The following is a 22,339-nucleotide window of genomic DNA, read 5'->3' as shown; positions in this document are numbered from 1 at the left end:
CAAGGGATGAGGAGGGATGGAGCGAGGAGAGATGAAGGGAAGGGTGGAGAGGAGTGGTATCAGGAGGATTCAGAGGACACTAATGAGACAAATTAATCATACCACACACGCGCGCATGCACGCACACGCACACCTCCCCCTTATCTTAACCCAAGAAAGGACTCGACTCATCAGTGGTGTTGGTGTATGTGTTTGCATGATATAGGCCAGGCGTAAGACGGTATGAAGGAGAGATTGGGGGGAAATAAAAGCAAAACAAGACACACACCCAAAAAACCCCAAAACCAAATCACCACTGACACCCACCCACACATGAACATACAGCGCCGTGCTCCTAGCTTGCATGCTGCACTGTGTAGGATAGGATTTATGTGATTGGATAAGTGAGAGAGGGGTCCCAGAAGACGACGCCATGCATTCATTACACACAACATCACCAGGGGTGTCTCTCTCTCAGGGGTGGAGAAGGATGCTCAGTGTGCCAACTGGAGTTTGTGATACTACTGTGAGGCTGGTAAGGTTATACACCACCATTGTGATCCTTGACACTGCTGGTTAATCAGGAGGTTTGAGTCTGATGTGGAATTTAGTCAAATGTTAAATCTGTGACACAGAACATTATAACAAGAAATAAAATGTGTGTTGACTTTTACTACTGATCCAAAATGTGCACAGACTTGTTTATCATGGAACATGTAAAAACAAATGCCAACAGACTCAATAAACCAATCCGTAAGGCCAGTAATGTTGTGGGGATGGAGCTGGACTCCCTCAAGGTGGTGTCGGAGAGGCGGATGTTGTCCAAAATAAAGACAATGTTGGATAACACCTCCCACCCACTCCATGACATGCTGGTCAGTCACAGGAGCACGTTCAGTGAGAGACAGAGTACCGAAAAGCACCACTGAACGACACAGGAAATCTTTCCTGCCTGTGGCCATCTCCCTGTACAATCCATCCACTTAACACACTGTTTGCTGCTACAACTACACATGTTTCTTTTCAGCTATTTATTAATAAGTGAAATATATATATTGTACTATTCTTAGTTAGCCTATTGTCTGTCTTGTCAATGTTTGTTTATAATGGAGCACTGTAACAAAAAAATAAATAATTTCCCCCAGGGATCAATAAAGTATTCTGATTCTGAAATACATGTGTTGTTGGCATAGACAGGTATATGAAAGATGGATGTCACCCAATGGATTGTAAAGTGCAGGTTTGAAGCCTCGACTGAGCGTCTTCTTCACAGAGAGTGGAAAATCATTTACATGGTGTTTTTTTGGTGTCCTGAAGCCAGATGTGACGAGCCAGGGGTGTGTCTAACTGAGAAACCACGCTATTTGGGTAACAACTTTTCAATCACAATGATAACATCCTGGACAATCTTCTCTTGTCTAACTTTTAAAATACTTCACACTTACACCATGGGCTTGGATGACTGAGACTATGAAGGAAAGGGTTTGTGAAGGTCAGAGCAGAGGGTTGTTTTCTGACAGACTTCTATAAAACCACAAGTCTTATTGGAACAACAGTTATTGCTGGTCATTAAAAAAAAAAAAAGTTATGTAGTGTTTAAGGCTATTGGCAGTAAACAAGTCGCCAAATCCAGGGCTGGTAAATTAAGCTATCGTGGAACTGCCGAAAACTTTTTATAGGCAGTTCCAGTTTTCTATTTTATAAACAATCTCGCAATCGCTAAAAAGTATCTTACATGTTTTTTAAGCTTTAAAGTTAGAGTTGTGGCAACACAGCCACCTGATTGTGGTCTATTAGTCATGACCTCTGGTGGCGAATTATCAGACAAATCCTCAGGCCTGCCGCTTGAGACATTCAAACATCTTGTACTCCAGTTTCTGTACATTTTGTTGATCAGGTTTCTGTGTCTACATGTTGCATCCATACAGTTTTTGTATGCAGTTCTCTAACCAAGATTGCCATTGTTAGCTGATAACTTTGCATTTGGCCCTACTGTCAAAATATGGTCTTTTCTGGCTGCAGACGATGAATGTGGCAACATTACAAATGTTGAGGCTTTTCAGGCCAGAAACCAACTGACGAGGAAGACTGTGAGTGTGAGTTTGCAAGTTAGACACAAAGTTGATTTTGTGTTACTGTGTTTCTGAGCCCCAATAAAACTTTTTACAGGTAATTTGTTAAAGCTAATGCACTGAATGGTAAATACAGGAATATCAGGGGCGTGTAAGAAAATGAAGGGGTACCGTTATATTTTTAGACATATTTGCACATCTTTTAAAAATAACAAGCATTTAAAATTCAGTTTGTGTAAGAATGGAAAAACTAACTTAACTAGAAGATTTACGTTAGAAACTTACAATGTACTTTGGACCTATAAAAGGACAAAGATGAATTGTGCTTGATTAATGTGTTCCACAAACAGCATGAAGTCTATGAATTCTTTATAGGTTGGTTTTCAGCATTTATCTGACCTAAATAGTAATTTTGAATACAAATTAAACCTGAAGGAAAATTTGTTTTGTCTGTATGTTTGCTTCAGAAACACAGCTGCAACTTGGCTAATAAATTACAAATCTTACTAATTCAATGGACAAAATATTTTTCCATCCATATTGTTACTTTGGAGATTTTATATATCTGAGAAAGGAATATATGATTATGCATGAAAATTCCCAAACTGGGCTGAATGCATAGACTGTATATACAAGATGGCTGTAGCTATTCGTTGCAATCCTGTAGCTAGTCCTGTTGCAGTGCTGCAATGTGAGTGTTTTGGCAGTTAAAGTCTTGGTGTCTGGACACTGAGCAAAGGGTGGGTTCTGACTCAGAAATTGAGGGACACAGCACACCCAAGAATCAGTAACAAGGTAGGTCCACCCTAAATCATATCCTTCCTCTCCCTTTTAACTAAATGTGATACAAAACAACAAGTATGGTGTACACAAAAAGATCAGAATCTAGACCAGATTGAGGAAGCTGGGGGCCATTTTTTAAAAATATATTTCTATAAAACTAAACTCCTTTAAAAAAAAAAAAAAAAAGGAAAGAAAGAACTCTCCCCCTGCTGGCGATTAAAAAGAAAGCAAGTTAAAGACCCTCCATGTTGGCCTCACCAGCAAGTTATGCTGATTTTTTATATACAGTCCATGTGTTTCGTCTATGACCCTATGGCAGCGCTTATGTGATAACATACTCACAATAAGCAGATATTTAGCAGGGCTATCACCATCTTCAGATGAACTACCATCACAACCAGCTGACTGTGATTAGAAAGACTTCCTAAAATATATTCAAATATAATGCTGACCTCCAAGGCAAATTCCTAATTCAGATAAATAGGTGGTGAAAGCTGGTAGGGTTGCGTGTATGGAATTACCTCCTCTACATTAGAGGCAGTCTTAGCTGAGGTCTCCATGAATATGAGTCCATGTTCTCTGGCAAATGCTTCACCTTCCTCTTTCTTCACCTCTCTCCTTGACTCCAGGTCACTAAAACAATAGATACAATCAATTATAAAATGATGTAGCAAGCCATGAATTACAAACTAAATTGCTAGGCAGTTCAGTGTTGGTCACGTGTATCCTTATTTGCTACAGGATTACTGATTTTACAAAAGCAGTTTTGGTAGAAATTGCAGAAGATCACTTTAAACTATGTTTTTTAAAAATGAAGCACCCTTGTAGCCAAACTCATTACAACTATAGCGTGCAACTGAATTTTCTCTGGGTCCATTCTTGTCAGGGGCTTGTATTTTGTGTACTTCTGGTAACTACTCATTTAAGAAAAATTAAAGCCATTATTTCCATTCTGCATCAAAATGATGAGAAATATAAATTAAACAAAAACAAATTAAACATTTTATGCTCTCTTTGTAAATCCCAAGAAATCTGTACCTACATTTGGCTTGTCTGTTTACTAGTGGGATTATTTAGAACGTCATGGATGGATTTACACAAACATTTTACCAGACACTGGGATTAGCCCAACAACTCAGAAGTGATTAGATTTTGGAGTTGATCTGGATAAAGATCCAAGACATTTTGGAAGGATTTTATTTTATTTTTTAAACACACGGCAAAACCGGACATATAACATATATCAAATTAACATTTTCTTGTTTGAAAACTTATCCTCAAGCTCGTTGAGGTGACTGATGTTGTGGTTTGGGACTATATAAATAAAATTGAATTGAATTGCTACTTCATGATATCATGAAGCTACTTTAAGGTCTTGACTGGGAAATGTCTAGCAGCAGAGAGTAAGAGAGTAATGCCTTCTGCTTTTAGGTGGCTAACTTACTGCTAGCTTAGTGTAGATTGCCGTTTTCTAAATTCAACAATTCCACCTCAGATCACACAAAGTAAATGTCTTTTTAAACGGCAGAGTTAATGCCAATGTGTCTGTAATTGTATCAAAAGCTACATTTTTTGGAAACTGTCATTTTACAGAATATGAGTGAGCAAGCAGTTTGTTCAATACCAGCTGAAGAGAACTGTGGAAAGAAACTTCCTCATGTAAGTTGTAAATATTAAAGCACATTTAGCAATGGACGTCACTTGTTGTGACAAGTTTCTTACATGGTGGTGTGTTATGTAAGCTTGAGCACAGAGTGTGTCTGGGGGAGAAAAGCAGAAGTGACTGAATTACACACTTAGTGACAGTGTAAAATTATGACCAGCCTCAGCCATAAAAAACAAAGTCAGACAAGTCATCGTTACACAGCAACATGTTGTAAAACACACTATTAATGGTACAGCGTTATGTAGGGCAGTGGGCAGCCATCACCGTAGAAGGGGGGAGGGGGGCAAACTAACAAACTAAAAAACATGTTACCTCTTGTTGCCAATGAGCATGATGACCATATTGGAGTTGGAATGTTGGCGGGCATCCTCTAACCAGGTCGTCAAGTGGTTGAAAGTGTCCCTTCTGTTCAAACGAGCACAGATTGATGGTTTCACTATGACTGCATTGAGATCAAACTGAAAGCATGCCAGATAAAGCAGCTGTTGTCACGCAGACGCATAAACATAACTGATTTTACAGATCTGCCGTTTCCTTTTAAATTGGTGACTGATGTGTGTGCCACTTCCTCTTGCAATTATGCCAACTATTTAAACAGAAAACTCCCTCATCCTGAAAAATATACATCTACCTCTGTAACTCCTTTATGCACATTAATCGCAATAATTATTGCTTCAGTTTAATTTCTTACAGGTGACAAATGTGATGGGAATACATCTCCAGACAGTTTTCAACTCTTCATATACCTGAGCACTAACGGATGAATTGTCATTCACTAGGATTGCTGCTTTTATTAGAGTATCTACAGCAAACACATGAAAGGAAACAAGAGACGAAAGAGAGACAGATCATCAAAGCTCGATTCGCCAGCTGGTTTCAAACACAATGCAGTTAATGGTCAGGGCCTTTAAAACACACCAGTGCACCTAATAAATGAATTTTCTTTTCTTAATTTCAGAAAATTTCATTCATGCAATCAACAGGGTTGGAATTAAAACTTAATATATAATAAAAATGTTCTGATTTAAAAAAACAAAAACACTTCGAGACAGTACAACTGGCACTAAGACTGTGAGCTATAAACTACTGCTATAATGAATCTTTATCACCGTATCACAGTTGACAGGATGTCATTACATATCTGACCCCACACTGGCCTTTTTTCCCCAGCTCATCCTATAATTTCCAGGGCTCGCGATTTTGCGAGCTCTGATGTCTGAAGTCTCTTCAGTGGACTCCAGTTTCCCAGTTCTTAATAATACTTGAATGAAAAACAAAATCTGTTCTGCTCATTTCCAGCATTTTATTTTTCACTCTACTATAGCAACTCTGTGAGACTCAACATTCAAAATGATCCTTATTCAGCTTGTAGTAGGCCTTGGTGCATTCTTTGTCTAAAACAAGCATTGAACCCTTCCCCCTTTACAGCCACCCTCCCTTAAAGCCAACTGTTTTCTGACTGACCCTTGTAAACATTAGGTTTGGACAGCAGGTGGACATATGCCTGAGATGAGTGTATTAGGGATATTGTCACAAACATTACTCAAAACTTTTGCCAGTTTAATGTGAGCGTCTACCATTGCAAATGTGTTTATGTAACAGAAAATTCAAGACTACAAAAGGGCTGACTCCATAGTCAACTGACTGCAACTGCATATAGAATGTCAGAGCTATGAAGGGTAGGATTCTTCCACTGGGGATCATAAATATTCCAAAGAAAACGGATTATCATGAGTTGGTGGAGTGGAAATCCTGAATGAATTACCCTGGACAAAAAGTCATGGGACAGAAAACATTTAACCCCTTAAGAATATGAAACTCAATCATCACAATTAAAGGTAATTAAACTAGTAAATGACAATATATATGTTTCTATGGCTCACAGTGTTGAACTGCCGGTGGGTTTTAAACAGCTCGGCTAAAATGCGCTACTGACTTTGGCCATCCTTTCTTTTTCAACAGCAGCATGATGATTTTTACACTAGTATCTTTATAACTTTTGGATAAATTAAGTATTAGGGATACCTCTTTCAACAACATCTGATCTAGCCTCATTGCTAGTTTCTTAGCTCGCTAAGGTCACTTCCATTTATCAGTGCTGTAATTTAACTTTCAGGGATAGCTGGTAAGCCAGCAGATGACAATGGTTAGCATTCAACACTAGCAACTAATGGGTGACGCCAGACATTTATATAGAGTCTACGATGATATCACAACATGCTCATAACATACAAGTGGAGATTATCCATAGTGAGGAAAGGATGCTTGTAACATGACTGTAGTTCTACTGCGGTTCATCTCTATTGCATTGTGTCTTATAAACACTCAGCTAGCATGTGTATGATTGACTGACTGATTGTTACCTTGTGATGTCATAGACTAGGAGTGCTCCTGCCGCTCCTCTGTAGTAAGACCTGGTGATGGACCGGAACGACTCCTGACCAGCCTGGAGAAACACATGCATATATTAATAAACAGAAATTGAAAGCTGAATAATTGAAATGTCTGCAGACACCTGCAGAGTTGTCGGTTTTTCAAGGGCCCCAACAAAGACTTTGGCTTCACAGGTCTGCTTTTTTAGCTCTGCAATTCATTCAAACAGCTGAGCTCTTCTGCAAGCTCCCATGTTGTCTAGTCCGAATACATGTTATACATCAGTCCTGATTCTCTAGCAGAGTCCAGCTCTGGGTTTTCAGTCAGCTGGGGAGAGGACAGGACAGAGCATAGCCTGTAATCGGATACAATAGAGTTCTCTTTCATTCTCCATCTATCTTTCACAATCCCTTTCTTTCTCTCTGCTTGTATGTCTAACCTTGCTGTTTCTCCATATTTATGATGAACAGAAGGACTAGCTCTGCTAGTCAAGCTGGCTCTCTGGGTCACCTTGTTCAGTGAACCCCACTACATTATTATCATCCCCTCGTTATCTCACTTTTTCGATGTCTTTCTTCGATCACTCATCTTTTAAGTGATCGAAGAAAGACATCTTTCCTTCATTATTTTCATCATCCGGTATTCTTACAACCCCCCCCCCCCCAGTGCAATATCTATTCATGTTCTCTTGCTATTCAATGTACAGTAACAATGTCGCCTGTGTTCGTCCAAGCCCGAGCAGAAAACAAAACGACACTCTATCCTAGCAGCTGCAAGTCCCATGCTGCTCTGACCTCATCTGAACACCAGACAGTCAGAAAGACAGGGAGGTGAATCATTCAGCCAGTCAGGGGACCAGGCTGTCAACGTCTCACCCAGCGAAGCAGTTGGTTTGTGAGTCAGAAAACTAGTGAGGACAGCCAACAAGCTGGGTAAGTTAGCCAGATAGAAAGCCATTCAGAAGTTTGGTCAGCCAGTGCAGCAAACACCAAGTTAGCTGGTCACTAGAGCAGTCTGCGAGATGTTCAAGGAGCAGTCAACCAGCCAGTAATGCTATTAGTGAATAAATGATAAATAAGGGTGAAAGAGAGGGAACGCTGTGCCTGTCTGCCATCTGGCACACAGGCGTGCATAAAGAAACACACAAGCATACATGTGGCAAGTGCAGCCTGCACAATAACCCAAGTGGCTTCTCTAACTATTCGGAGATTATGTACTATACAAATCCAAATTTGTTGCTGAGATTTTCACTTTGGCCAAACCCAGAAAACCAGGTAAAGACAATAATCTCACTGGTGGGCCCCCCAAAATGCACTATCCTGGGACCAGAGAACCAGGACTGAAATGCTGGTCCCTTTTCTCACACTGCTTCCTTAAGATCAGAGAACAGGTATTCAAAGAGCTCTAACGCCATCTGTTGGTTAAAGCTGTAAGTGCAAGCTGTGAAAAATCACAGTCCACCAATCCAAAAGTCACAATGTTACATCATTTTCTGGGACTGTCCCATAATGCAGGCATGCATTTTAGATAAACAAACGAAAAGGGTCCTTGCTCTGCAGTGCTGCACATAAGTTAAATAATAATAAAAGAATAATAATGTTGCAGTTTTTGGAAAAAATAAAAGCCAAACAAAATTCAATACATTCCTGCCACATTATACTAACAAGCTTGAAACCTTCATTTATAAGACTTAAATACACTTACAGTTGAGGAAACAAATTCAAGTTATATTTTCTGTTTGAAAAAGAAAAAGGTAGAAAAACAGTATATGTATTACCGTATCCCAGATTTGCAATTTGATCTGTTTGCCATCTATAGTGATCATCCTCGCGCCGAATTCCACACCTGCATAGACACAATCACAGAAGATGGGTGAATAACCCTTTCTAAATAAAAGCTACACAGATCTTACACAGAAGACTTTTTTCTTAACTGTTAATTATCTGTTGATGGATTCTGATAGCAATCAAATGCTTTTAAAAAGACATGCGTCTGTATTCAAGCTAGAGGTCGATTCTATATAATATCCATTATCATCTGCCTGCAGGCAATGTGCAGGATATGGATAATGTCCTTAACATAATTGCAGTTTGACAAGTAAGCACTTGAAACACCTCAAAAGCTTTGCAGATCGGCCATTTGTTGATTTTAACCGAGATGATGAAAATCCATTTATAATTTCTGTTGGAGAAGTCAAACCCAGCTATGCTTTTCTTTCTGCACAAGCGTATAGATCCCTCAGCCTAGTTCACAGGAAGAGAGATTTGTGGAGAGGTCTGATGCCAGACATTTTATTTTAAATATGAGCAAAGCTGAGGAGATGGACCCACTTGGACTTATCTCATACTCTCCAGATCCACCTTTATACAGACCATGAAGAGTACCACAATGTAAACACAACCTTAATCAATCTTATCTACAATCTTAAATAATGCTGATGGAGGCTGTGGGGCTTGTGTGATGGCTTCATGCTGTTCTTGTCACACAACCAGTGATCGCAAGTGGTATGCATAATGTGTGTAATCTGAGGTTTGAATTTCTACATGACATAACACTTGATAAGGATTATAGCTGCTATAATTACTGGGTCATCTGTGTTTTGAGCCCAACATAAATTGCCCCACAGACACAAAAAAGTATACATTGCATTGTGCTTAAGATCAAATTTGAAGTTGAAATCACATATCTGCTCTTAGGCCAAAGGCTAAAATTGGATGTAAATATTGGCTTTATATTTTATTTATTTATTTATCAGTGGCTCCTCCCCTGTAGCAGGGGTGGTGTTGCGGCTGAAGCTGCTTTACAAAGCATGTGATTTCCAACTCATTCTTTCATTGTACATAGATCACACGAGCTGGCAAGAGATCCAGTATATGGCTTAGGCCGCTGACCCACTCGGATTTAAACAGCACTATGGAACTCAGCACTGCTGAGAATCCATACAGGGCAGGGGTGGGTTTTTATTTTGATGGGCACACCGTGCAGCCAATCACATGCAAAGAAGGGCTGTGTGAAAGAAGGAAGGGGGCAGACGTTTTGTGGTGGTACAGACCAGGTACACAAGTGTGTCGAGGAAAAATGAAGAAGCGAGCGAAAACGTAAAATGAGCAGCATCTGCATTTCAATAATATTGGAGGCTGCAAAGCTGAGAGCTGGCTTTATGGCCATTCATACTGCACAAAGTAATTAAGCAATTTTCTGTAACGGATGCAATTGTAAGAGGTTACTCCTCTCTGTCAAATCTACTGGAGTTGTACACAGTAAAATCTGAATTATCTGAATATCAGAAGGGTTTTGGTTAACTCAGCATCTAATTACTTTTTACTTAGTTTTTTATGTTGTTAACATAGCATCAGCTATATTGCTTTTACTTTACTTTAGTCTGACCTAGTCTATCAAGTTTAATTAGTAAAAGTCATCTAATTATGCTTTATGTTTTTATTATAAATGATGCAGGTGGTCTTACCGATGGTGAGGTCGTGAACTGGCTGAAACCTCTTGTCTGTGAACTGTAGTAATAGACATGACTTTCCCACACCTGAAAAGAAAAAGTACACAAACAGAATTAAAGGGGATTCATTCATATGCTGACAATAAAATACTACAAGTCAGAGCCACTGCTGTTTGTAGGTTGGCAAAACACCAAGTTACAACTCTTATATTTTTAATATAAGACAACTGGAGTCAACATCATGTTCAAATGACCCAGCAGGGAGCACACCATTTCATCAGCTTTGCTCCAGTTAACTAACTATTAGCAAGCTAACTGAGCTATAAAAGGTGGCTAATTTTTATGTAGCCAAAAGGGCACTAATGAGCGTGCCTATTTTCAATGGCAATCCACACATACCTTCAGCTCTGAATGTGGCAAACTCCCACAGATACACAAACACTTACAAAAGCAACACTTTCATTGTTCATAATTCTGTTTTAGGTAATTTATTCTCAACTGGAAAAAAAACCCCAAAGCGAAACAGCGAGTTAGGAAGTCAGATGACAGGTGTTTGCAAATGCAATCATTAAATCAAAGACACATTAACTTAACTGCATTACAAACTACAGATGGAAATGGTGAGCAGATTCTCAGAGAGAGTGCGAGCTGTTATTTCCTCAACACAAATATCTAGAAGCATGACAAACACACTCAACAGGTTTGGTGCCACAGTACTTCTACAACATTTAAAAAAAGTTAGTCACTTGTCACTGAGATGTGTGTGTGTAAGTGTGTAAGTGTGTAGTAAAAAGAAAATTTCCTTTAGTGAAGAGCAGTTACGAAAGCAAGGAAACAAAAGAAAAAAATAAATAAATACAGCCGTAATTCCTGCCACCTTGAACCCATTGCCACCTCCAAGGCTAATATGCTACGGTGAGGAATCCCTTAAGAATATCGATGCCTATTGGTGAAGAGATGCATTTGAAAGCAAAGAAACTTTAACTCAACCTGATACCATTTTAACCCTTTTATAAAAAGACCAAGAGTGTCAGGAACATTCAAGAAAATGGAGAATGCTGGTATAGAATGATTTACTCAGCAAATATGGTAAGTAAGGCTTTGGAGTCAAAGGGTTTGGGAGTGTGTGAACATATGTGTGTGTAAGAAGAAAAACAGGAGGAGGAAGTGGGGGAGGGATGACCACAGGAGAATAAAAGAGAACGTTAAGGAGACAGTAGCTGGCAGAAACTCAAGGAGGTGCGACATGGTCTTCCTCTTCCATGGTTTCCACGGGTCACAAGTTGCTAAGCAGGGCCTGTGCGATGACGCTGTTGCTAGTAAGGGATGGAGGGATCTCGAGAAAGTTAAATAAAGGTGTAACAGTGAAGTCATTGTTACCTCCGTCAGTCAACAGACACCTGCTCATAGCCACTCTTGCACTACTAAAGCAACAAAACAGTAATAGCAATCTTTCTAATTAGCCACAATGCAATTAACATACATTTTAACATAGCAGAACCTTTCATTTCTGACAAGAGGTAACAGCTTGATGGCTGTGACACAGAGCAAAAGCAACCTGTCTACAGGGGCCTAGAATCAAAGCATGCTGTGTCTTTAAATGCAGAGCATGGCTACAATTGGAGTCATAATTAGTGACTGTGATAGGTTTCTGTGAATGTGCTTTCAAACAGTCTAGCTCTCACCAGATCTCGTCACACAGAGGAAAATTTGGACATACATGCTGGGTTGTCAGACAACAAAAGGAACATGTTGACTGGATTACTGACAGGTGGAATAATTAAATTGCGCTTTTTGAGCAAACACCAGTATGACTCAACAAATGTGATCCACTAACAAGTAAAAATATCCACCTCCCATAGTTGTGGCAAATAACAAAATCTTTAATGATGGTAAATGGTAAATGGCCTGTATTTGTATAGCGCTTTTCTAGTCCCTAAGGACCCCAAAGCGCTTTACACAACCTGTCATCCACCCATCCACCCATTCACACACTGATGGGAAATCTCTCACAAAAGCCTGAACAGTGGAGCTTTGACCTTTAGCAACATTAAAAAAAAAAAAAAAATAGGATGCATTCGACAAAATGATTCATAAACCACGGCCCTGTTCTTTAGACAAGGATACCTTGTAAAAAAGTATCCTTTTCCAGCTCACTTCAACAGTTGTCATAGTAACAGGTCCATCATGGCCGAGCACCTCACAAGTTGTCTCATACCATGGGGCAATTTCCCAGACTGAACTAGTTCTTACCTTTATTTGATACCTATTTCAAATTGTTTTTAATTACAATAAATCACAGCTAACACACTTCAACCAAAATCGATTGAAAACCAGACAGTACAAAAGACTGACATCGCTTTAGGGTTTGAAAAGTGAGGATAATGCAACATACTTTTTTTTAATGGCCATCAGGGGTGACAACTGCAAAAGGACTTTTGGTTCCTACTAGAGATGGCACGATACCACTTTTTTATGTCCGATACCGATACCGATATCATAAATTTGGATATCTGCCGATACCGATATGAATCCGATATAGTGTTTTTTAATCAACAAAACTGTTTTTTAAAATATCTTGCTGCATTTTGCAAGTCTGCAAGTTCATACTCAAGTTTAAAACAACAACTACACTAAAGCTATTCTGTTATACCTGTATACAAAAAAAATATTTCATAGTTCAGCAATACTGATCAATCTAATAAACTTAGACCTACACCATTCTCCCTATTCTGGTATTTTAAAGAGTACTTAGCGTAAATATTAAGCAACCTAACTAATAGGGTTCCAACTCCCAGCAACAACAAAAATAAATAAATAAAAAATAGGGAACCACCCCTCACGCGCCACCTCATGATGCTTAATCGACGTAATCAACCTTAATTTGATGCAGTGTGAAAAAAAATGCACAGAAATCAATTATTTTTCAAGAAATATTAAATAGATTCAACATCTTTCTTCAACAAAATTGCAGACTGCACAGATGGTACCTTCCCAAAGGAAAAAGTACTATAGCTTACTAGGGTATATATATTAGACTTAATAGTCACTATATACAGTAATTGACTTCTATTCGTTTTACATCAAATTAAAACTTTGGGTGTCAGATAATTATTTATTAAAAGCTAGACATTTTAAATGAGAATAAGAAAGAAAAGTATGTCTTTGTGCCCCCTTTTCCCAGTTAATGCCCTATCGGCCCCCCTGGCTAAACTTTGCTAGATCCGCCCCTGCACAGTTACCAGCGTCTGTTACGTAGAAAACGATCCTGGTGTAGAAAGTAATATTAAATAAATTCTAACAACAGCTTATCAAGCTTAAACGTGCTGCTGTTGTTCAGCCGCTGGTTTCCTCTTTCTGGTGCAAAGTGGGCCAAAAACAAACAAGAGAGACTCGCTACAGAAAAGCCGATCAGCTGATCATTTAAGCAGTTTCACGATTGAAGTAGCAGCCGGAGAGCGAGAGGCAGTCACTCGTTAAGCTTAACGTGGGAATGCTTTACAAACATTCAGAGATGGACTTACACACTTGCTTTACTTCTCTCGGGGATAACTTTGTCGGAGATGAAATGCCAGGTTGCTAGCGAAGCTCCAAATGCTATCCAGACCACCGACAGGTCCCGCATGCCACAGCCGCTCTATCACGTGATGCATATTGCTCTGACGTGCTAACGTTCTGAGGTGAGTTACGGCGTGTTGCAAGTTTTGTGAGGTGCTTTCGTGATATTTAATGGATCGGATTACATTTTTTATTTTTCTCCGATATCCGATCCAGTAATTTAGGTCAGTATCGGACCGATACCGATACGTAATATCGGATCGGTCCATCTCTAGTTCCTACAGATGTTTGTGTGAAAACTGCCTTTGAACTCCATCTCTGTAAATACTTTCCTAATGGGATTATGGGTTTATGGGCTCAGTCATTCATTTTGGGTATGAATAGCACATTTGTAAATTCTGTTCATTTTAACTGTAAAAAGAGGGAAAAAACAGTGCTGGCTAAAAAGATGGTCACTGACTAACAACTTGTGACTGACAAGTCTGCTAGTATGAACCACGCTGTGGTGTGGTTTCAGCCAGTCACGCACCACTCAATTTTTGTAAACCCAGCCAGTTGGTGAGGCCAGGTTGAAAACAAGAGTGTACGATTGTGTCCATTTTTACCACCAGTTAAAGTGTAGAGGTCTTGGACTGTACAGAAGGAGATATTGGACGGCTTGAAGAGTAAGACGTTCTGGAGAAAACGTTGAAAAAGACAAAAACAAAAATACTGCAATCACTGTGCTTCCTCTTTCAACTTCTAGTCCTATATCAGTATTGATGTTGAAGTTGACGTTTTGCTTCAGTGGTGACACCTATTGTCCACGGGAGGACTGCATGGCCTCAGTGCCAGTATAAACGGTGAGGAGGCATTGATGACGTCAGGTCTTCTGACACAACCAACACAAAACCATAACAGACATTAACAGGGCACAAATCAGCGAGTGACGTCATGATGTCTGTGTTCATGTTTTATACTGAGGATGCAGAAAGTGAGCTGATTTGTGAGCACCACAAACAATATTATAGTGAGAGCAGAGAAATGTCAAATGTAATGACTTTTCCCTTTTATTTTGCTCACAGCTTATCAATAATCACAACTGAAGTTTTCTGTGTGACTGTTCATGTAAAAACATTGGATGCTGTTGTGCTGCTGTACATGTAGTATGACTGCAGTCTTTGCTTACCCATTCCAGACAAAAACCGTTGAAACTGTTAATCCGGCAGGACAAATTGAGCATTACATCCCTTTCCAGGCCTCATCTGCTGAAAAATAAGTCGAGGCTCTAACACATGAAAATGTGTAAATATGCTCACTTATAGAGCAGGGCGATATGACCAAAACTATTTATCACGATATACATTTGAAAATTTGCAATAACGATATAACTGACGATATAATTGACACTAGACAAAATACTTTACAACTCCACAACTTTATTAGTGAAAAAAAACCCATCAATGTATTTTCACTTAAACAAGCAGCTGTTTTTTTATGTGCATTAAAGTTATATAAAAATTTAACAGTGCAAATTCCTCGCTGACAGTTTAACCAAAAGGCATTTCCAGTGGAAATTGGCCGACATGTCCTCAGCATAACCATGTATAATACCCACAAAACTTAAAAAGAGCTTATACACACACAATATGGTAATATTATGCTGAAGCACAGTACGTATCACTCTGCGAGGCTCCTGCCTACGATAGCCGTAATGCTCCGACAATCCATCAAGCGGTGCGGCTTCGTAGCTTAGCAAAGACGTCTGACAGATTTTCGAGCGCTGTGTACCACATAAAATCGTTTCGAGGTCAGTAAACACAACCAGAGTTCATACATAAGGCACACGGGATTATAAGGGGCGCTGTTGATTTTCAGAAAAATCAAAGGATTGATTTTAAGCGCGCCGTATTTTCCAAAAAACACAGTAATAACGACGGCCCGCTAGCATGCGCTACCAAAAATAGTGCTTTGTTGTGTATCTGATGGACAAAAGCTAAACCAGTTCCACACCACTGAAGTTGCAGCATTTTTACAAACCAGTTCTGGTTCATCCGTTTCATTCTTTCGCCCTTCTCATTCTCTGTCGCCGGCACGCTTTTTCCTCCATGTGCATATGAAAACAAAGGCACTGCGCATGCGCGTTTTACCCATATTCTATTGCAATATTTCATTTTCTTATCATTGCCCAACATTATACCGGTATTACCGTGAACGGTATGATATGGCCCAGCCCTACTCACTTATTCCTGATACTGTTATTCTGGTCACTAAAAACGTCAAATGTTGATACCATTTCATCTCTAGCACTCAGAAATGTAGCAATTACGTTTTATGAAGAGATGATGTGGGCTGAGAATTAAAGTATAACACAAGCGAAAAAATTACTATTTCGTCTGAAATGAGACAAGAAAACGCTGACATTAAGCAGGCACAATACACAACCTTGTTGCACATGGTTGGTGCCGATGTGTTAGGAGTGTCCAGCAAGCCAGTGAGATGTTGCTCTGCTCATTTACAGCAGTAACTTGAAGCTTGGCTAGGTCAGCAGACTGCACCACAATCCCTGCTGAGGAATTTGACAGGAACTGTCCACGGGAACAGTTTTTTGCACATTAAGTATTACTCAAGTGCATTCAAGTGTGATCTGAAGCTGTCATCCCCATAGGCTGTCGGCAGGGGATTTCAGAAGTTGAGAACAATATAAAATAGCTGAAGTTATAGTTTTAGAGATCCTTAAAACTTAAACTCAATCAGCATTCTATTCTGAATGACGGACCCTATATACAACAATAATTATTAGATCCCAAGTTGTGGGACTATTTGTTAATCAAACCTGGTCAAATTGCAGTCCCACAATCCTGACAAGGCAGATTTCACACAGTTAATATTTACTGTTATAGGTCCCCCATTAACCCAGTTTAATCACACATGAACGCAATGTTATCCCTCAAACACTACTGTCATCAGAAAACCACCTCAACTATGAATAACACACTTTTTAGCTCAGTTCACACTCCAGTCTGGTCATTACTGCGAAGAGGTCTTTTAAATTAGGGCTTATGGGACACCGTACTCTGTATACCGCAAAAAGATTAATGATAAAACAAGTCAAGGACAGGTAGTTTCTGTTTAAGTTATGTTTCTGCCTGGTTACAGTTTTAGGTGGTTGTATGACCTAACATAGATGTTACTAATGTTTGCTTGAGCAATTTTCTTTGGTATCAAAGGTTTCATAGACCAAATATTTGAAGCAAAACACTCAGGTGATTAATAACTAATGAAAATGTGTTAGTTGCAGCCTTTCTCATGAACACATCTAAAGAGTTTTAAAAAATGACGTCATTTGTTGGGGGGGTGAATTGTGGAAAGCTAATAATCATAATTATTAGACAGGAAAACTACACACAAACATTTACCACAACTCCACTGTAAGTTCCCAAGGATACCTGTAAAAAAAAACTTTAGTCAAAGCAGATACACATGCAGGACTTAACAAAAGGTCCATGAATGAAGGATTTGTTCATTTTAGCCAAAGACCGGATATTATTGCATAAAAAATCCCAACGAACTATAGCTGTGCATATTGAAATCTGTCTGTGCTTTTCATAATGAAAACTGCTGTGAAACAATGAACCTCAAATTCTCTGAATGGGGTCAAACTCTAAAATTTGAAAAGCTGGAGATCTACAGGCTGTGTTCAGTAGGACAGAGCCTATTTTTGGACATTCAATCTGTACTGAAGCTATAATTTCTGTTCAGATGCAGTTTGTCTTCTGCAAGCTATATCTGAGGACAGCCTGGCCATGGGTCAGAGAGACAGTGAACACTGAATTAACCTTTTCCTATGTCTCAGAATAGTCAATCCAATTTATCATTATTCGCCTGTGCAAGTCCCTGCTACTCCTTTAAGTCATAAAGCAAAGCATCTCCTCTCAAACACTCCACGAAGGGTTGAGAGAAAATAAGAGGAGAGAGAGGTGATGACACCTGGAATGATATCAGAATCAGAATCAGAATACTTTATTCATCCCGAGGGAAATTAGGGGTTACAGCAGGCAGCACGCTAATGGCGCATGCGCACTCACAAAGGAACCTTCTGACCAACTTTACACAAACATCACATTGGGCAGACATGTCAGAAGGTAGGCTGATAGGAAAAAAACAACGAAAATACACTACATGAGGTAAGAGGAGGAGAAAAAAAACTCCACTCAGACTGAGCTCCTAGTGGGAGAACAGTTTGATAAAAGAAAAAACACCTCGGTAAGTTTTGACAAATGTCACATTTCAGAAAGCATCAGCAACACAGCAAGGATGCAGGCATTAGAGCAACAATGGGTAGACGCCAAATTAAAATGACACATGGACAAGTTAGATAAAGGTCAAGAAAATTAATAGCAGGCCATGAATCTACACCTAAGGTGAACAACTACCAAAACACATACTACATGCCAAAAAGGGTAGGATGCCACTGGACAAAGTGACTTGTCTCTGTGTGTTTTTCCCCCTAGAAAGTCATACACTGCAGCTGTATTTCTGTATTAATTATAGTTAATATTTTAAAGAAAAATCTCTGTGAGAAACTAGTTGAACTATTGAGTTCAACCAAAGGAAAAAAGTGTCAACTCTGAATACATGTCTGGCAGGTGGGGTTAAGAGCACCAGCTGCATGAGTGTATTAGCTGGGAATCAAAGGAGCTTGCAAAGAAAAGCGTCTGGACTTCTTTAAGTTGCTTGAAGACGTTTCACCTCTCATCCGAGAAGCTTCTTCAGTTCTAAGCTCCTTTGACTACGATGACCTGGATGACTGAGAACCTTCACAGACATTAGCTGGGAATGTTTCCTCAGACTAAAATGATGTCTACGCATCACACCTTAAAACCCAACTAAAACTCACTGACTGGAAATACATCTTCCTCAGTCTTCATGTGTAGATGAATGATTACAGCACTAAAAGACTGCCAATCTTACTGGTACTGACCATCATACTAGGCACATGGGGAAGATGGAAGCCTTAATGATTACTTTTCACAATAAAAGCCTCACTGAACATTGATTAACCTGGAGATCGGAGGTTTTTCTGGTGTTTAAACTTGTGGATTTGCTTTGACTCAGCAAAGCAGTTACAAGGTAACAAGATGACACACCCAAGTTAAACTTGTCCAACTACTAGTCTATGACTGGTTTTAGATTTTAATAACCATCATATCTCCTTTAGGGTGAAGATAAGACCAAGATAAGATGTGTTATATTCTATAAAATTAAACATAGAAGAAACAAATAATTCCAAAATAAAATTATTAAATACAGTCATACAAAAGTGTAAAAACTGACCGCCTAATGAAAATACAAAAACCGATCACAGTCAAAAAGAGTTCTTCCAGAAAACAGAAGAGTTCTTCCAGAAGATGTCCCTTTCTCTTTCGGACACACTTTTCACATTCAAAGGCAGGCAAATCGCCCCACACTTTGTCCACAAAGTTGCCACAAGCCAAGCTGATGTTGTCTAACTAGTTAGTTAAGTAGTTAGGTGGTGGCAAAAATTAGCAAGTTCTACTCATACCAGTGATTCACCCACTGAATTACATGCCTTGCACTGGGCTTTTTGTTGTTTTTTGCCTAAGCTATAGCCTGGTATTAACATTGTTTACAGATAAAATATAGCTCTAGAAATTTTCAATTTTAGCAAGGGAATAAAGAACCAGACAAATATTTCATACTGTTATACCTGTTCAGCTAACATCTATTGACTTATGTTCACTAATAAAGGTAGGCTAAATCATTTATTTCTGTATTGAATAAATATGATTGGGTGCCTGCTGGTATGCTGGTAAGCAAGAGATAAACTCCCCACTGTCTCCTTCCCCTCTCTCCCTGCATCTACATGCAGCAACTCGTAAGCAGCTTCGCTGTTCCCAGTCACTGCTACATAATTAGCAATAAGCATTGTAGCTTATGAACAGTGCTACATACATTGTTTGCAAGATTAAATCCCTTCTCCCCAACCCACCTTAGTTTAAGATGATCTGATCAGTCTGACTTGCATCATAGTATGATAACAACATTGCAGGCTAGTTTCTTACTTAAAATGACCTGTCATAAGTGTAACTGCTGACCTTTCTGTTGACAGAAATCACATGACCTAGTATAAGTAAACATCATGACTCCTGCACCTTTGAGTCTCATCATTGACAATGCTGGAAAATATTTTTTACTCAAGCAATCGCTGGATAGGTTTTTACTTCTGAAAATCACTCTTGATGTATCTCTCAGCCCCAGATGAATTGAGCCAGACAGAACAGTCAGATATATTGGGATTATGTAACGTTGTATTAAAATGACATATTACATGCAGAAAATGATGTTTTTACAATTATTTACTGTTGTATACAGTTACTACTACTCTGCCCCTAAACCTATTTAGAAGCCTTTCTACTGATCACAACAACAACAAATCAGTGAGCCAATTAGATTTTCACCTGGCAGACTAATGTTAGGTTTCTTTCCAGGGATTCCTGAAAGTGATCCCAAACACCCCACGCTAAATTTGTAATGTCATATGATGAGAAGATGATAGCTATGGAACATTTGGCCCAGCAGCTTTTTTGACACTAATATTAATTACATGTTATGTCCTGGACACCAGATATTTTAGTTAAAAAATAAATACTATTTCCCCCTGGAAATATGCTTGAAAAACAAAACGAGGCTAGCACTGCAATGCCCGCGTGTGTGCTTAAAAAAGCCTCTTGAGGCAAAAGTAAGTGGCGCACAGATGGAGTATTTCTGGTGTAGACATCTGTGTAATCAAGCTGGGACCTTTTCAACATTCACTACTGAAGATAAACAACATACTTGTACGAAATCATAACAGCAGCAGGCAGAACGTGACCCTGCTTGGCAATAACAGTGTAGTAAACATGAAACCCACCACAGTGTACATCATCTAAGACAAAACTACATATCCGCACAATGGGAGTCTTTCCCCAATATCTATTTACTCTGAAAATTTTCTAGCTGCCTCTTACTATCGCTGGCAGTTTATCTTACTAAAGCTCTCGTTGTACCTCACAGTAAGACCTGCCGCCTTTTCTAAATCTGGTGCTGTAACAGTATAATATAGAAATGTACCTGCAACTACACAGCGGTACCCCTCATCAGTACAGCCTGCTAAAAGTAAACAGATGACAACACCGCCGGCTAATTGAGCGGTTTCCAGCACAAGATATACAAACCTATATTTTGGTAAATGAAGCGCAAAACATGGAACCATGCAACGACTCCAAATCGCATGGATATATGTAGCCAGAAATTAGATCTGCTCTACGCCATTTCAGGGAATATTAGAGGTGCAGCTTGGCGTCTTGGCCTTCTCTGACAAGAAGCTAAGCTAATGTTTAGTAATTATAAGACATGAACAACAACAGAAATTGGTAGTGTGGTTGTCTGTCGTATGTAGCTGCAGTGAGTGAAGCATTATTTGGATGTCGTGACAGTCGGTTGCTAAATATTTGGTGGAAAAGCTACTTAGCTGGGCTGGCAAGCTGTGGCTAACACCCCCACCCTCGACGCAAAGGGACAAAAGGCCCAAACATTTATCAGCCGCTATCAACCTTGACACAAGCTACTCCAAGGCAGCTTGTGTAAAGATTCCTCTGTAGATTTTTAACACTGCCAGGGGTCGCTTATTGTTATCTAAATATGTTAATAGAGAAGGATTGGAGCTGTCATCCCACCCCTTCTGTCTCTGCTTTTACCACGTCATTGAACTATCCAACACTGCGGAAATACGCCGCTAGCTAGCGGCTAAGAGCTAGGTAAATGCTAATTGGCAGTCTAACTGGCACTTGTTGTAACTTACCCGTGTCTCCGATGATGATGTATTTGAAGAGGTACGCATACGCCATGACCCCTGGTTTGTGCAGTTAGCTGTCTAGCCTGTTACACCTTCGTAAAATCGAACGTTACCGTGTGAAGAAAGTGGCTGACAGACTGTTAGCCCGTTTCTCTCTGTCCGTGCTGAGGAAGGAACAATAAACAGCCAGAGCCTCGGCTCGACGTCACACGGTCCGCCCTCGCCACGCTACACAATGAGGTCTTCAGGGTCTGCTCGGAAATTTACGATGCATTTCACTACTTCCACTCTTAGTGGAAATGATGGGGGGAAAAATCACCTTTTTTTAAAAAAAAAAAAGTCAAACAAATTTTTCAGGAGGTATTAGAATCACTTCACTTTGTTATTAAATGAATAAAAAATGAAATAAAAAGGGAGCAGAGATCACTGCTGCCACCTTCACAACATATAAAACAAATTCAAGGATAAACAATGTAAATGAAACAACACCGTGAAGCGGTATGCATAATACCATAAACAGTACCACATAGCAATGGCGATTCTAGGCTCAAACCTTTAGGGGGACTCAGCTCCCAATCATGTCATGCATGCAGTGCAGTGTAATTAGTATTAATGGAATA

The 22,339-nt window shown here is 39.5% G+C and overlaps 1 protein-coding gene across 1 annotated transcript in view; it reads right to left on the bottom strand.

Moving 5' to 3' along the window:
* LOC147331932 (ras-related protein Rab-2A) overlaps positions 1–21,922 on the bottom strand; it is a 32,239-nt gene extending 10,317 nt beyond the window's left edge. The window contains exons 1-6 of the mRNA XM_086288265.1: positions 21,726–21,922; positions 10,340–10,411; positions 8,651–8,718; positions 6,864–6,946; positions 4,813–4,905; positions 3,356–3,467 (exon numbers count right to left, since the gene is read on the bottom strand). Coding sequence (XP_086144391.1) covers positions 3,356–3,467; positions 4,813–4,905; positions 6,864–6,946; positions 8,651–8,718; positions 10,340–10,411; positions 21,726–21,771 — 474 coding nt within the window. The 5' untranslated portion in view covers positions 21,772–21,922. The remainder of the gene's footprint in view (positions 1–3,355; positions 3,468–4,812; positions 4,906–6,863; positions 6,947–8,650; positions 8,719–10,339; positions 10,412–21,725) is intronic.
* Positions 21,923–22,339: the final 417 nt, after the last annotated feature.

This window comes from Aulonocara sp. 'chitande type north' Nkhata Bay, linkage group LG4, assembly GCF_057382095.1.
Source record: "Aulonocara sp. 'chitande type north' Nkhata Bay isolate Kocher_YH1m ecotype deep benthic linkage group LG4, A_spYH_male_GT1.1, whole genome shotgun sequence".
NCBI lineage: Eukaryota > Metazoa > Chordata > Actinopteri > Cichliformes > Cichlidae > Aulonocara > Aulonocara sp. 'chitande type north' Nkhata Bay.
The sequence above is the reverse complement of the archived record's forward strand: the minus strand, read 5'-3'. Positions and strand labels throughout refer to the sequence as shown.